Consider the following 16,373-nt stretch of genomic DNA (forward strand, 5'->3'; position numbering starts at 1 on the left):
CAAAATACTGCCACAAGTTCATAAAATATAATTCAAAATGCGTGTAATGCACATCACAATAAATCGTTTGCTGCCCTAGTGACGAGACCTCGGTGGTGGTAGTGTACTCATTCGTCTCACAGCCTGGGAGAAGAAGCCGTTACCCAGTCTGGCGGTCCTAGTCCTGATGTTCATATCCTTCCTTCCTGTCTGTCACAAATAGAGGGTGGGAAGCCATGGTTGTCCATAACTTCCTCTGTGCCTTGCCACGCACTCCTCTCTCTTTGCTAAACCACCTTCCTGGCCATTGGATCTCACGGTTGATCTCATTTGCCCAGTCCGCCATGGCTGACTCCTGATGCGAGGACCACGAGGCCCGCCAGCTACCTGTCGAGGCGGTATACTGGGCTGTGGCTGCTGTTGTATGCAAACAGCTACTTGGAGCCGCACGTGAGAGCTGAGAATTGGGTGGGGAACAAAGGTGAGCAAGCTGCCCCAGAATGGACACGACCCTCTCTCGATACCCCAATAACGGATTAATATACTCACTATGCCTTACCGATTGAAGCCTATGTCTAAAAGCCTCTCAAACACAGTCATATAGCTAATTCCATCACGTCCTCTATCAGCACATTCCGGATATTAACTACTCTCTGTATGAGAAACTCACTTCCCCATTCCTTTCAGAACTCCTTCCTCCCTCCTGTTTTTGATGTATTATTTATCTTATCTCAAAGCTCAAAGTAAATTTATTATCACCACATTCAAGCCTGAATTTCATTTTCTTGCGGGTATGCTCAATAAATCCAATAACTATAATGGAATCAATGAAGACCGCACCCAGCAGGGCGTACCACCAGTTTGCAAAAGGCAACAAACTGCAAATGCTTGAGACACTGGAAAGTACCTCCTTGATCTTCTTCCAAGCAGTATTTATTTTTATCATGAAATTGGGTGGGCCAATGGCGTACCGAATAATGCGCAGCCTTCTCTGCGTCCTGCGTTGTGGAGCCAGTCCAGGTTTTCGAGCTCAGATCTTTGGATTTGGGGCTGCCCTGCTTTCGGAGGTGATAAGGTTACCTGCAAAGCCTGGTCGGCACGTGATTGTATCAGTCAGTCCAGGCTGCCCTATTTTATGACAGAACCAATGGAATCCCGTCGGCCAATCACGAGGTGACTTTCACGGCCTTACTCAGCTGACGATGAGTCACGCTCTCTCACTGGTCAGCTGTGTTACGTTACACCCGCGACGTTCGGTGTGCCGGAAGAGCGTTGGGTGGACGAGTCTCACTCCGGGAGTTAGTTTGAGCGCGTCTCTGTTGGCGAACTTGTTTTCCGATGGATAATCCGACGATATTTAACCCGGTAAGAGTTTACTGTTGACCTCCAAGTGCTGCATTTACGTGTGTGTGGTGTGCAGTGCAGAGGCAAGACATGTTAAATGATGGGACTCCTGCGCGCAGGTCCGCAGTCATTCGGCACAGCCCTTGTGATATCTGTTACCTTAAAATCGGCTCTGCATTGGTAATTTGCCTGCGTTAATAACATACGTTTTGTAAAGCTCGGCAAAAAGCTCGGCCTTTGTTGTTTCTGATACATTACGAATGTAGGAGCGTGCGCTTGGCCACTCTGATTTGCTCCGCCATTCAATAATGTCAGAGATGATTCGACGTTTAACCTCGATTTCACATTCCTGCCTTCTCTCGTTTCCCTTTGACTCCTTTATTTATCAGTATTCCACGCTGGTACCTCGCTCAGCATTTCCTCTTCGAGTGCTGTTTGGTAATCATGTGCCTGGTTCTCCACTCCGAACCCGGAGGTACCTATATCCCTGGGCTTTAAAGACTCCACTCGGCAAGCGATGCTCTGCTGGGATCTTGGTGCTCCTGGAGTAATGGATCGTCCCATCACTCAAGCTGGAGGGGGTGCTTGTTGGGTGAACTGGGGCGAGCGACCTGCATGGTGCCGGGGCTCGGAGACCTACCTTGGCTGTCACGGCGAGTCATAGAGCAGTACAGCACAGAAACAAGCCCTTCTGCCCATGTAGTCCCTGCTGACCTGTTTCTCTGCCTACTCCCATCTACCCACACCCAGACTATAGTCGCCTATATTCCGCCCAACCATGTGTCAACTTCTCTTAAATGCTGCATTCGAACCTACATCCAGCACTTCCGCTGGCACCACGATACTCAAACTACCGTCTGAGCGAAGAAGTTCTCACTCGGGTTTCTCCTCAACATTTCACCTTTCACCCATGACCTCCATTTGTCTCACCCAACCTCCCAGGGGAAAAAGTCTGCGTGAGTTTACCCTTTCTACACCACTCATTCATCTGTACTCATTCAAATCTCTCCTCATTCTGCTGTGCTCCAGGGAATAAAGTTCGCACCCATTCTACCTTGGGACATTAAGTCCCATGAATATTCTTACAAATCATTATAAAACTTGTGCTGGGCTGTTTTGTTAGAGTATGGGTAATTGTAGGAAGAATGTACATACTTTGGAGAGGGTGCAGGATATTGCCTGATTTGGCCAAAATGAATTACGAGGAGAGTTTGGACAAGTCTGGGTTCTTTTCTTCAGAGCACCAGAGAATGAAGGGAGACGTGATGGAAGTTCATAAAATCTGACAGGCATAGATCAGATTATCATTATGTGCTGTGTAGTATGATGCAGGCAATCATGATATTTCTTGGCAAAAATTGCTGCAGACGTGGTTTGTCATTGCCTTCTGGGCAGTGTCTTTACAAGTCTGGTGATCCCAGCCATTATCAATACTGCTCAGAGATTGTCTGCCTGGTGTCAGTGATTGCTTAACCAGGACTTGTGACTAAAACACATTGATGAAGAAAGAGCAGTAGATGTGGTGTATATGGATTTCAGCAAGGCATTTGATAAGGTACCCCATGCAAGGCTTATTGAGAAAGTAAGGAGGCATGGGATCCAAGGGGACATTGTGGAGCCAGAACTGGCTTGCCCACAGAAGGCAAAGAGTGGTTGTAGACAGGTCATATTCTGCACGGAGCCCAGTAACCAGTAGTGTGCCTCAGGGATCTATTCTGGGACTCTTCGTGATTTTTATAAACGACCTGGATGAGGAAGTGGAGGGATGGGTTAGTAAGTTTGCTGATGACACAAAGGTTGGGGGTGTTGTGGATCGTGTGGAGGGCTGTCAGGGGTTACAGCGGGGCATTGATAGGATGCAAAACTGGGCTGAGAAGTGGCAGATGGAGTTCAACCCAGGTAAGTGTGAAGTGGTTCATTTTGGTAGGTCAAATATGATGGCAGAATACAGCATTAATGGTAAGACTTGGCAGTGTGGAGGATCAGAGGGATCTTGGGGTTTGAGTCCATAGGACACTCAAAGCAGCTGCGCAGGTTGACTCTGTGGTTAAGAAGGCAGACGGGGCATTGGCCTTCATTAATCATGGAGTTAAATTTAGGAGCCGAGAGGTAATTTTGCAGCTATATAGGACCGTGGTCAGAGCCCATTTGGAGTACTGTGCTCAGTTCTGGTCACCTCACGACAGGAAGGATGTGGAAGCCATAGAAAGGGTGCAGAGGAGATTTACAAGGATGTTGCCTGGATTGGGGAGCATGCCTTATGAAAACAGATTGAGTGAACTCGACCTTTTCTCCTTGGAGCGACGGAGGATGAGAGGTGACCTGATAGAGGTGTATAAGATGATGAGAGGCATTGATCGTGTGGATAGTCAGTGGCTTTTTCCCAGGGCTGAAATGGTTGCCACAAGAGGGCACAGGTTTAAGGTGCTTGGGAGTAGGTACAGAGATGATGTCAGGGGTAAGTTTTTTATGCAGAGAGTGGTGAGTACGTGGAATGGGCTGCCGGCAACGGTGGTGGAGGCAGATACAATAGGATCTTTTAAGAGACTTTTGGATAGGTACATGGAGCTTAGAAAAATAGAGGGCCATGGGGAAGTCTAGTAATTTCTAAGGTAGGGACATGTTTGGCACAACTTTGTGGGCTGAAGGGCCTGTATTGTGCTGTAGGTTTTCTTTGTTTCTATGTGCACCAGCTGCTCATACAACCAGCCACCACCTTCTCCCATGGCTTCAAGTGACCCTGATTGGTGGGGCTAAGCAGGTGCTACATCTTACCCATGGCTTGCCTGCAAGGTTGTGACATATCTCCATCCTGACACCCATGGAGGTAGGAAAGATTGTCTTCTTCCCAAACGGAAATAGTAAATTCCAGAGGGATAAGTTTAAGGTGAGAGTTATAATTGCAATGTTAACATTCATTTCAAGAGAACTAGAATATAAAAGTAGGGATGTAATGTTGAGACTTTATAAAGCACTGGAAAGGCCTCAGTTGGAGTATTGTGAGCAATTTGGGTCCCTTATCTCAGAAAGGATGTGCTGAAGTTGGAGAGGGTTCAAAGGAGGTTCAAGAAAATGATTCCAGTTTGAATGGCTTGTCATATGAAGAGCGTTTGATGGCTCTGGGCTTGTATTCACTGGATTTCAGAAGAATGAGGGGTGACCGAGTTGAAACCTATTGATGTTGAAAAGCCTTGGTAGGTTGGATGTGAAGAGGATGTTTCCTACGGTGGGAGAGTCCAGGACCAGAGGACACAGCCTCATAATAGAGGAGCATCCTTTTTAGAATGGAGTTGAGGAATTTCTCTAGCCAAAGAGGGGTGAATCTGTGGAATTCATTGCCACAGGCCAAGTCCTTACATATGTTTAAGGCAGAGGTTGATAGATTCTTGATTGGGCAGGGCATGAAGGGAAATGGGGAGAAGGCAGGAGATTGGGGCTGAGAGGGAAAATGGATCAGCCATGATGAAATGGCAGAGCAGACTCAATGGGCCAAATGGCCTAATTCTGCTCCTTCCTATTATGGTCTTAATAATGTTTAAAGGAGAAATGCAAGGCAAGTTTTTTGAGTGTTGGGTGCCTGGATTGTGTTGCCATGGGAGGTGGTGGAAGCAGGTACAAGAACAACATTTAAGATGCATTTACACAGGCACATGAATAGGAAGGAGCCATCAGGAGTTGAGTAGTTTAAAAATAGCATCATTGTTGGCATAGACATCATTAGGCTGAAGGGCTGCACTGTTCTACGTCCTCAAACAAAATCAAGTCTTTCCAAAGTTCTGGCCTGTCGGGACTGGTACTTTGAAACTGACAGCTCATTGACTAACAACATAGATCTGAGGGAACCTGTGATACTAATCAGAAAAGAACAGGGTTATTTGTCATGCCTGTTTCTTATCTCTCAAACTAAAAGAAAACATTTTGTATTCTGCTCTGTTTAGATTAGCCATTGTGTTTTGTCTTTTCCTTATCAGACTTCAGCTCCACGGATCCATTAGAATGTCTTGCCTCTTGAAAGCCATGGTGTAAATGCACATTCTCCTCTTTGTTAGTTTATGCTTACTCATTTTTCTGATTCACTATGCCCTTCATGTAACTCCCCGTTCCCCAGAATTAATTGTTGTTCTGTTTTATTACGTTTCTATGAGGTATCTTGTAACTGGTCGTCTCCTCAAGGCTGAAGAAACAATAGTGTGTAGCACACACGAGGAATTCTGCAGATGCTGGAAATTCAAGCAACTTTGTGTGTAGTGTGTAGCACAGTTGGTACAACTGATAGAGCTGTCAGTGACCCCAATTCAATTCTGACCTCTATACTGCCTGTGTGGAGTTTGCAGGTAATGTTCTCCCTATGGGCTTCTCAAAGATGTGCAGATGGTTAGGTTGATTGGCGACTGCAAGTTGCCCCAAGAATGAAGATGAGTAATGGGTGTCAATTGGACAATCCACACCAGAGGCACGTAAAGAGAGCTACTTTTTCAGGGCGGCGATTGAGGTATTGAAGGCAGAGTTTTGCAGCAGTTTGAGTTGAGCAGCGACCAATCAGCAAGAGGGATTCATTAGAAAGGGCCAATAAGAATAGTTCAGGTGCAGGTGGAGCAGCCATTGTTGTGAATGTGCCGGTCTTTAGAGTGGCTTTGGCCATCAGGCTTGGGTGCGGTAGATTGTCTTGTAAATTACTCTCTCTGTTATTTGTTAAATCCTCATCTATTAGAGCACAGTATAGCGAGAATAGCTCCAGGGTCAGCGTATTATACTGAGTGTGGGATGTGGAAAGTCTGAGAGACTTCCAGCCTCCCACGTAAACATCTGCACCTGGGGCACCAGCTGCAGCTCCTGAGAGAATGTAACAAGATCCGCAGCTGGATGACCTTTGACTCGTACGAAAGAATGGGGAGGTCATAGGCAGGAGCTGCAGGAAAGTTGTTACTCCTAAGTTGCAGGAGGTGGGTAACTGGGTGACTCGGGAGAAGGAGGGGAAATGCACAGCCAGGGAAGAGTACATCTGTGGCTGTTCCTCTTAATAACAAGCTTATAACTTTAGATACTGTTGAAGGGGATGATCTACCAGGGGTAGCCACAGTGACCAGGTCTCAGGAACTGAGCCTGGTGCTGTGGCTCAGAAGAGGAGAGAGATGAAGAGGACTGCAGTGTTGATAAGAGATTCCTTCATCAGAAGAACAGAGATGAGGTTCTGTGGGTGCGATAGAGATGCCCGGATGGTATATTGCCTCCCTGGTCCCAGGATCCGGGATCTATCGGATTGTGTCCATGGCATTCTCAAGGACAAGGGTGAACAGCCAGAAGTCTTGGTACCTATTGGCACCAATGACTTGGGTAGAGAAGGTGAGGATGTCTTGAAGAGAGATTTTAGGAACTAGGTAAAAAGCTGAGAAACAGGACTTCTTGGGTGGTAATCCCTGGATTGCTGTCTGTGCCATGTGCCAGTGAGGGTAAGAATAGGATGATTTGGCAGGTGAATGTGTTGCTGAGGAATGGGGGCAGGGGTTCAGGTTTAGTGATCATTGGGATCTCTTCTGGGGAAGGTATGACCTGTACAAAAGGGATGGGTCACACCTGGATCTAAGGATGTCCAATATCCTTGTGGGCAGGTTGACTAGAGTTGTTCAGTTGGGTTTAAACTAATTTGGCAGGGGGATGAGAACCGGAGTGGTGGTGCTGAAGATGAGGTAGTTGGTTTACAAACAGATGCTTGTGTATTGAGACTCCTAGCAAGGAGAGGCTGATGAGTGGGCAAGATTACAGTCAATCAATGGTATGAGTTACAACGTAAAAGCCAGACGAAGTCGAAAAAGGTGAATACAGGTGTTATATTTGAATGTGAGCAGTATTCAAAATAAGGTAGATAAACTTGTAAGCACAGTTATAGATTGGAATGTACGATGTTGAGGTCATCACTGAATCGTGGCTGAAAGAAGATTATAGCTGGGAGCTTATTGTCCAAGGATACACATTGTATTGAAAGGATAGGCAGGAAGGCAGAGGGGTTGGTGTGGTTCTGGTAAAAAATGAAATTATTAGAAAGAGGTGACATTGGGTTGGAAGATTTTGAATCATTGTGGATTGAGCTATGGAACTGCCAAGGTAAAAAGACCCTGAAGGGAGTTGTTTTCAGACCTCCAAACAGTAATAAGGATGTGGCCCACAAATTACTATGTGAGATAGAAAATGCATGTGGAAGTCATGGGGAATTTTAGTATGCAGGTAGATTGGGAAAATTGGGTTGGTGTGGCATTCCAAGAGGGGGAATTTCTAGAAAGCGTATGAGATGGCTTTTCAGAGCAGCTCATGGTTGAGCTCATTCAGGAATCAGCTAATCTGGATTTGGTGTTGTGCAATGTACCAGAATTGATTGGAGAGCTTAAGGTAAAAGAACCCTTGGGAAAGTGATCATAATATGATCACATTCACCCTGAAATTTGAGGAGGCTAAAGTCAGATGTATCAGTATTACAGTGGAGTGAAGGGAATTGGCAGTGGTGGCGCCAGAGATTTTTTCTTGCTGGTGCTACAGTGGGGCTGAATTATTCAGTGATGGTGCTGAGGGATGTACTGTATGGTAATATGTATTCACAAGGCCAGACGCGTGGCGTTCAAAAGTCCGTTTCAAGCACTATGTGCCTACTATAAATGCCTCTGTTGATTCACAAGCAACAGCAACTGATAAATATAATATAGAAGTGAACTGTGACAGTGTCAACAGCATTGGAGACAACCTGGGCTACACAGAGCATAAACAAACAAACCAACAGAGCATCCAACCCACAGCGCACAACGTGAATCACGTACCAGTCCCGCAAGCAGCATCAAATGCGTGCTTTTCAACTGAAAAACACAACACTAACCCACAATGTCCACTGCTATTCGCATTACATACAGACAATGCCAAAAGATACACCGTTATTAAAGTCAAATAAGGCAAACAACAGATGCAAGGCTTTACCAGAAGTTGGACAAATCGTACTCCGACCATGCAATACCTCAATTAATTCGGCTATTGAATTTAAAACAAAAATCAACAGAATCACCGCTTGGAAGTCTCAGCAAAACCAGCAGGCTTAATAGCAGTAAATGTAATATTTTAGGATTTGCAGGAAACATAAGGATGATGGGGTATCCACCACAAAATAATAATAATCAGCATTAGTCTTGGCCCAAATTTTTAAAAATCAACTGCACTCACTATTGATATTTTCAGAGAAGCACAATCCGTCTGTTGTTGTGATTGGTGGCGAAAGCATCAGTGATTTTCTGGATGTCAAGTGCCTTCGTCCTCCGGCTGTTTATGGCCAACACGGCCAAGTTGCTGTTCCGAGCATCGCCACTGCTATTCTTTAGGTAATTTTTGAGGCGTCTGAGGCAAGAGAAACTCTGTTTGCATGAGGCAGATGTCACAGGTAGAGTCAGTGATGTGCAGATTAGTTTGTATAAACCTATAAGTGCATCGCGGTAGGGTCTCATTAGAGCGAGAAATTCCACTGTGCCATTCACTGTCTCTCCTTGCTAGAGACTCAACCACTGCTCTCATATACGCACAATTTTCTTGGACAATCTTTGCATGTCCTTTGTCAAGCATATTTCCCAATCTTGAACCGTCCTGTTTTCTCAATCTGAATTTGGCCCATGCCTCCATAGCAAACTTATGAGCTGCACTTACATGGTGGGTTTTGAAAGCTGCTGTAGCTTTCCGCCAGCTGTGGTAACCGGTGACAGTGAAGGTGGACTCAGAATGGAACCCATGTCCTCCACACAGGAAATGCCTGCATGCAAAGCAGAACGTAGTACCTTTCGTGATCGACTATTTCAGTCAGTTAAACCAGCCATGAGTAAAACTCCTTTGCCGATTACCAAACCGTTGCGAGTAGTGAAGGGTACTTTCTCAATGCTGGCCGATGGGGTCCTTCCTCAGGCTGCTGGTTAACATCGCTGACAGTATTCCCACTAGCACTAAAAGCAGCTTCATCCACGCTCTCTTCTGAATCCTGCTCCATTTCTTGTTCTTCTACTTCGCCCTCACACTCCTTCGATGAACTGCTGTCATCCTCATCCCCACTTACTTCTTTCTGCATGTCACTTTCAATTAAGACAGGCTCAGGCTGAGACACCACTGATTCCTCTGGATGAGGTCGTTTTCTCACTAAAAATCGACCCATTTTTTTCACGCTGGCCAAAATAATGCATGTGCCAGGCCCACGGTAGCTTGTAAAAGCACTCTGTGTGTGTGTGTGTGTGTGTGTGTGTGTGTGAGATCCGTTAGTCTCGCGAGACCATGGATCTGCGCCTGGATGTATACTATCAATCTCTCACATGAGTGAGAGTGTGTGACATCACCACCTTAAGTGATCTTAGATCAGCTCAACTGATCTGAGGACAGCAACGGCAAGGTAAGCAGAAGTGTAGAGTGGATCTGACCTTAGACCAGCACAGAGTTTATAGCTTTATTGCTGCGTGGGTGCTATGGTAATTGGGGCGTTGTTTCACTAGATCAGCTGGAGAAACAAGCTGTATTTAAAACTATACAGAGAAAGCAAAGCAGCTGCGATTTGTATGTGAAATTTCAGTTAATTTCTTGGTGGTGCTATTGTAATTTCTGCTGGGGCTATAGCACCACCTTAGCGCCACCCCTGGGAATTAGAGAGGCATGCGAGAGGAGTTGGCGAGAACTAATTGGAAACGAACACTGACGGGGATGGTGGCAGAGCAGCAATGGCTGGAATTTCTGGAAGCAATTTGGAAGGCGCAGGATATATGCATACCAAAGAGGAAGAAGTATTCTAAGGGCAAGATGATACAACCGTGGCTAAGTCAAAGCCAACATAAAAGCCAAAGAGAGGACATACAATAGAGCAAAAAATTGTGGGAAGTTAGAGAATTGGGAAGTTTCAACTACCAACTGAAGGCAACTTAAAAAAAGTCATTAAGATAAAGATGGTCTACAAAAGAAAGTTGGCCAGTAATATTGAAGTGGACACCAAAAGTTTCTTCAGATACATGAAGTGTAAAAGGGAGGTGAGAGTGAATATCAGACCGCTGAGAAACGATACTGGAGAGGTAGTAATGGAGGACAACAAAATTATGTATGAACTGAATAAATATTTTGCATCCGTCTTCACTGTGGAAAACACTAGCAATACGGTGGAAGTTCCGAGGGTCATGAAGTGTGTAAAGTTACCATAACTGGAGAGAATGTTCTCGGGTGAAACTGGAAGGTCTGAAGATGTCACCTGGACCAGATGTTGTACACCCAGGATTCTGAAAGGGATAGCTGAAGAGATTGTGGAGGCATTGGTAATGATCTTTCAAGAATCCCCAGATCCTGGAATTGTTCCAGAAGACTGGAAAATTACAAATGTCACTCCACTCTTTGAAGGGAGAGTGGCAGAAGAAAGGAAATTATAGGCCAGTTAGTCTGACAGTGCTTGGGACGATGTTGGAGTCGATTGTTAAGGATGTGGTTTTGGGATATTTGGAGACGCATGATAAAATAAGCCATAGTCAGCATGGTTTCCTCGAGAGAGAATCCTGCCTGACAAATCTGTTGGCATTCTTTGTCATTACTGCTTGTTATTTCTTCAAAGGAGAATCAGTTGATGTTGTGTACTTGGATTTTCAGAAGGCCTTTGACAAGGTGCTACACATGAGGTTGCTTAACATGGTATTATGGGAAAGATTCTGCATGGATAAAGCACTGGCTGATTGGCAGGAGTCAAAGTGTGGATATAAAGGGAGTCTTTTCTGGTTGGCTGCCACAGTTCTGTGGCAATGAACTTTCTTGCTGAAGAAATTTCTCATTAGAGATTTCTCTTCACCTCTATCTTAAATGAGTCTCTGTTTAATCTGAGCCTGCCGCACCCATTCCCCCCCCTCCCCCAAGTTCCACGCCAGGGGCATTTGGCCACTTGAGATCTAGTTTATCAAGTTTGCTATTGGCTCTTCCTTTAGAGAGTTAAATTTCTACATGATTGCTATCATCTTCAACAGATTCTATTTCTAGACTTTGAAATTTATTCCTTACTTCAATTGTAAGTTAAGCAAATGTGAATGTGAGCAAATAGAAATAATCCCTATTACTGATCCAAAACGGTTACATCAACAAATCAAGAATATCACTGATAAAAAGCTCCTCTGTTCTTCAGGTGGATGTTTGAAAGCAAAGGATGGTACCATTATCATGGAAAAAGATGAGGTTATGAACAGATGGACTGAGTATATTCAAGAATTGTTTGAAGACAATCGAGGTGAAAAACCAGAAATTAAGAAAAACATTGAAGGTCCAAGTATTTTAAAATCTTAAGTTCGTAATGCAATAAATAAGATGAAGAAAGGAAAGGCAGCAGGTCCTGATGAATTAGTAATAGAACAAATTATCGCCCTTGAAGATTATGGAATTGAAAAACTTACTGATTTAATCAATGACATTTATGAGACTGGAATAATACCAGAAGAGATGAAAAAATCAGTATTTATTACTCTTTCTAAGAAAGCTGGAGCAATAGAATGTGAATTACATAGGATCATAAGTTTATCGAGTCAAATCACCAAGATACTTCTAAGAATTTTGATGACAAGAGCTATGTCACGTACTCCGTGACAGGTTAAAGAACCAGCAGAGATGGAAAACACTTTGGAGTCCGGTATTGCTATTAACTGTGAGGAAAAACCAAGTTATCAGAAGATTGATGCTGATGAGAGAGATGAGAGAGACAAATGGAGAAGCGTTCAAAATGTTAATGAGAGAAGAGAGAGATTAACGAAAAGAGACACAGTTCCGAGTATTGACAGAACGGTTGCTTTGAACCTGAACTGTTTGAAGTTTGAGGGACAGGTGATACCCCAGCAGGGGGATAAAAGGAACCGGTTCGCTAAGGCACGACAGACACCACGAGATCACGAGATAACGAGACCCTGGAAGTGCGGTGTGCCCCCACAAGTTGGTGGGAGTTTGGAGGTCTGGTCGTGGGACCGACCATAGATGCACAGGGTGAAAAGGTACGATTGGCGGGAACCTGGTGTGTGTGTGTGTCCGCCCTTGCCTGGGTGCCAGGTTCACCGCGGAAGAACAATCGTATCCGGAACGGAGGGGTCACAGTCGGTGAGCTCAGAAGACATTAAAAGGGCTCGCCCGAAAGCTAACTGCGAGGAACATCAAAGGTCTGTTTGAATTGAAAATTTGCATATTCGCTCTCTCTCTCTCCAACGGCACAACAGCGATTGCTGTGAACTGTACTAAGCTGAACTGAACTCTGCGTCACTTGAGACTGATCATTTTACCCCTAGACTGCGATAGAGCTTGTTTGATTCCTATTATCCTAGTTCTGTGTACATGTGTGTTTTATCAGTGCTAACCGGTTGCATTTATATCCTTATGATTAGAGTACTGTGTTACTTGTTTCTTTAATAAAACTTTCTTAGTTCCAGTAATCCAGACTCCAACTAAGTGGTCCATTTCTGCTGGTTTGGCAACCCAGTTACGGGGTACGTAACATAACTAATAATACTTATTAGTAACGACACAATACAGTAAAATAAATGCTGACAAATCACACAGGTTAGCAATGATTATATATCAGTAAGTGTGGAATATATATATGAAAACCAAGCTTCTTCAAGTCTAGGGGTAAATAGTCTTACGATGATGAGTGAAGTTCAGTTCAGTTCATGGTATTGAGTTGAGTAGTGATGGAGAGAGAGAGAGAGAGAGGGGGGGGGGGAGAGATTTGAGTCTCCAGATGAGCTGACGCCGTCGATTTTCCCGTTGTTCTCCGAAATCCTTTAAAAGTCACCGACTATGACTTCAACAAAGGGGACCATTCTTCTGTGGTGGAATCATCAACCCAGGCAAGGGTTGGGCACATGGACAACTCCTCACCGGTCACTTCCTTTTTTCACTGTAAGAGCCACTGATTGATCTGCCTGATCGATCCTCCAAAAACCCACTTTTCTGTGGGCACAACAAAGCTCATTCAGTGTCCAAAAACATGTGTTACAGGTCTAATATCTGACCTCCTATTTATCTCACCGTACTGAGTACCAACTGTCAAGAACAATGTGGTTTTATGAAGGACAAAGGTACAAGAAACGCAATATTGATATTAAGGATACTATCAGAACGAGCTATTCAAGTGCAAAAAGATTTGTTTGTTTTATTGACTACACAAAAGCATTTGATAAAGTGAAGCACAATAAGTTATTTGAAATATTACAGAAAACTCTAGATCTAGATTCAAAAGACCTCCACCTAATCAGAAATCTGTACTGGGAACAAACTGCCCTTGTAAGAATAGATGGAGAAGTGAGTCAGTTTACGACAATCAAGAGAGACCTTAGACAAGGGTGTGTTTCCTCCCCTGATTTATTTAATGTGTATAGTGAAACAATATTACAAAAAATAAGACATCTTGGGAATCAAAATTGGTGGTGAAAACATCAATAATTTCAGATATGCAGATACAGATGTGTTAATTGCAAGTACGGAAGAGGAACCACAAAACTTAATTGATATTGTTGAAGAAAGACCCATTTTTTGCACTATCTATAAAGTGCAGAAAGACAATGTATGGTGATATCCAAAAAGAAGGAGAATCCTATCTGCAGGCTGAGAATAAACAGAGAAGACATAAAACAAGTACAGAACTTTTGCTACTTAGGAAGCTGGGTGACATCAGATGGCAGGTGCAACATGGACATCAAAAGAAGAATAGGGAAGGCAAAAGACACCTTTACGAGAAAGAAGAGTATACTGACAAATACTAAACTAGGCATGACAACCCGCCTCAGAATACTGAATTGTTACGTTTATCCAGTTATGTTATATGGCTCAGAGTGTTGGACAATATCTAGTAACATGAGGAATCGAATTGAAGCAGCAGAGATGTGGCTTTTGAGGAGGATGCAAAGAATATCATGGATGAAATGAATATCTAATAAGGATGTCATGAACAGAGTAAACACAAAAGGAGAAATAATGTATGAGATCATGAAAAGGCAACGTAACTTCATTGGACATGTGATTAGGAAAGAGGAGTTAGAATGCACGGTAATTATGGGAAAGATTGAAGGGAAGAAAGCAAGAGAACTGGAAATGAATACCAATGAATTGATCCACTTGACCTGAAACAGGAGTGTGTGGGCCATGGCAGTCAAAGCTCAAACTGGGCATGGCACCTGATGATGATGATGATGACTGGCTCTTCTCCCAGAGTCCACGGATCAACTTTGCTGCAGTCTTCTCCACTCTTTTTCAGGATTCCAGAAAAAAGAACTTAGTAGTTCAGGCAGCATCAGTGGAAAGGAAAGCAGATTTTCAGATGTAGACTTTCCATTAACCTAAAGTGTTGAGTCTTTACACAATGTGCTGTTCTATTTTGGATTTCCAGTTTTACTTCCCGGAACTGTTGAACACTCTGGAAAACACAGCGGCCAGAACCTTGCTATGGATGTGACTTGTCAAGAATAATCAATGGGGAAAATAATTTTCAACATCTAGTATGCAGGAATCCAAATGCTGGTCCTTGATGAAAGGGCAAATTAGATGCTCTGACTTTACATGTGCTTGATGATACTTTGTGGGAACCAGTCGCCCTGTTGAGCCTCCCCAGTTCATGCCTCTCTTTGTGAAACAATCATAATGCACACTCAAAGTACACCTGTGGCTATATTTAAACTCAAACTGTATCTTGCAGGATCATTAACATGAAATCCAAATAATCTGTATTGTATCTAAATTGTAATGACAACAAAGGAGGCCATTCTATAAATGCCAGTACTGAGTTTACCAATTTCCCCAGTTTCAATCTAGATACAGCTGCTGGAATTGATTTGCCGATGCTGGTGGTTACAGGCATCTTCTGCTGTGTGTGAACTCTATTCATCACCACACCTCTGACTTGTAAAATGTCATGGATGGAGTCCTGTCATAGCCTGGAAAGGACCTGTAGTCTCATTATTCTCCTCCTCCTCCTTGTATTCCTGAAGTACATTTGCCTTTTTTACTGTTCTTTCTCTCTGCAGGTTATGCCATTCTTGGGAGCAATTTTTGGTGGATTGAGACGTGGGCAGATGATTGCAGTCCAAGGGATTTTGCCCAAAGCGAGTGATAGGTAAGTTGACACTGCAAAACAACTTTCTAAAGACCTTCCATTGAGCTGCATGTCTACACGCATTGTTCAGCATTTTCCCTTGATGCAAGACTGTTTTCAAATCTCAATGTTAGCCAGGGTAGGAGCCTTGTATCTATTTTCTGTCTGTATTGTTTTTGTGTTACACGTTTTTATTATGGGTTATGGCAATTTGTCACGTGGGTTGGGGCATGGTAGAAGTAAATGAGTATAGTAATGTATTCACACTTTGTGCCGTTAGTTTTAGCTAGAGACTTGGCCCATGGATATTTTTGTTGACCGCTAATTTTGCTTATTTTACTATTGCAATGTGAGTTTCACTAGTTTTATCATTACAGAAGTTTTTTTCAGCTTTGCGAGTCTTGTCATAAAGGATTGAACGTACTTTTTTTTGACTTGGAACTCTTATTTGGACTCAGTATCGAATCCTTCACTTAGTATCTCGGCAGTTTTGGTCTGTTTTTCAAATAACCACTAGAGCCAATTAACGTAATTTTACTTAGTAAAAGTCACATGCTTTATAATCTTGATGTGATATTCTTACTAATTTTTTACGTTATTGAAGCTGATCAACAATTCTTCAACTTTCATTCAAGTGGTTAATTTGTATTCTGGTAACATACAAGTGCCTCATACTGATTAGTTAACGAAATGCAGCTCTGATGAGGGGATGAAATAGTTGTAGGGAACCTGTCTTGACCTGTCAGTCACTTCCATTGAACCATGGACATTTATATTTTGTGGCTTGTTTACAAAAATAATTTGTGTTTAAGTGAGGGGAATGCAGGAACGTACAATTCCCTAACTCGTGCACCAGGCATTAATGTCCTATTGTATTTGGGGAAATATGTGAATTGTCCCAATTGATTTTAGATTTGAGAATCGTATTTGGAAAAGGATCAATGGCCTACCAAAT

At 43.5% G+C, this 16,373-nt stretch overlaps 1 protein-coding gene across 2 annotated transcripts in view; it reads left to right on the forward strand.

Moving 5' to 3' along the window:
- Positions 1-1,236: 1,236 nt before the first annotated feature.
- The window catches only part of lgals8a (galectin 8a), a 55,897-nt gene continuing 40,760 nt past the window's right edge, over positions 1,237-16,373 (forward strand). For both annotated transcript variants that reach the window (XM_072264909.1, XM_072264910.1), the window contains exons 1-2: positions 1,237-1,344; positions 15,351-15,439. In XM_072264909.1, the coding sequence (XP_072121010.1) occupies positions 1,318-1,344; positions 15,351-15,439 (116 nt within the window). In that variant the 5' untranslated portion in view covers positions 1,237-1,317. The remainder of the gene's footprint in view (positions 1,345-15,350; positions 15,440-16,373) is intronic.

This window comes from Mobula birostris, chromosome 8 (assembly GCF_030028105.1).
Source record: "Mobula birostris isolate sMobBir1 chromosome 8, sMobBir1.hap1, whole genome shotgun sequence".
Taxonomy (NCBI): domain Eukaryota; kingdom Metazoa; phylum Chordata; class Chondrichthyes; order Myliobatiformes; family Myliobatidae; genus Mobula; species Mobula birostris.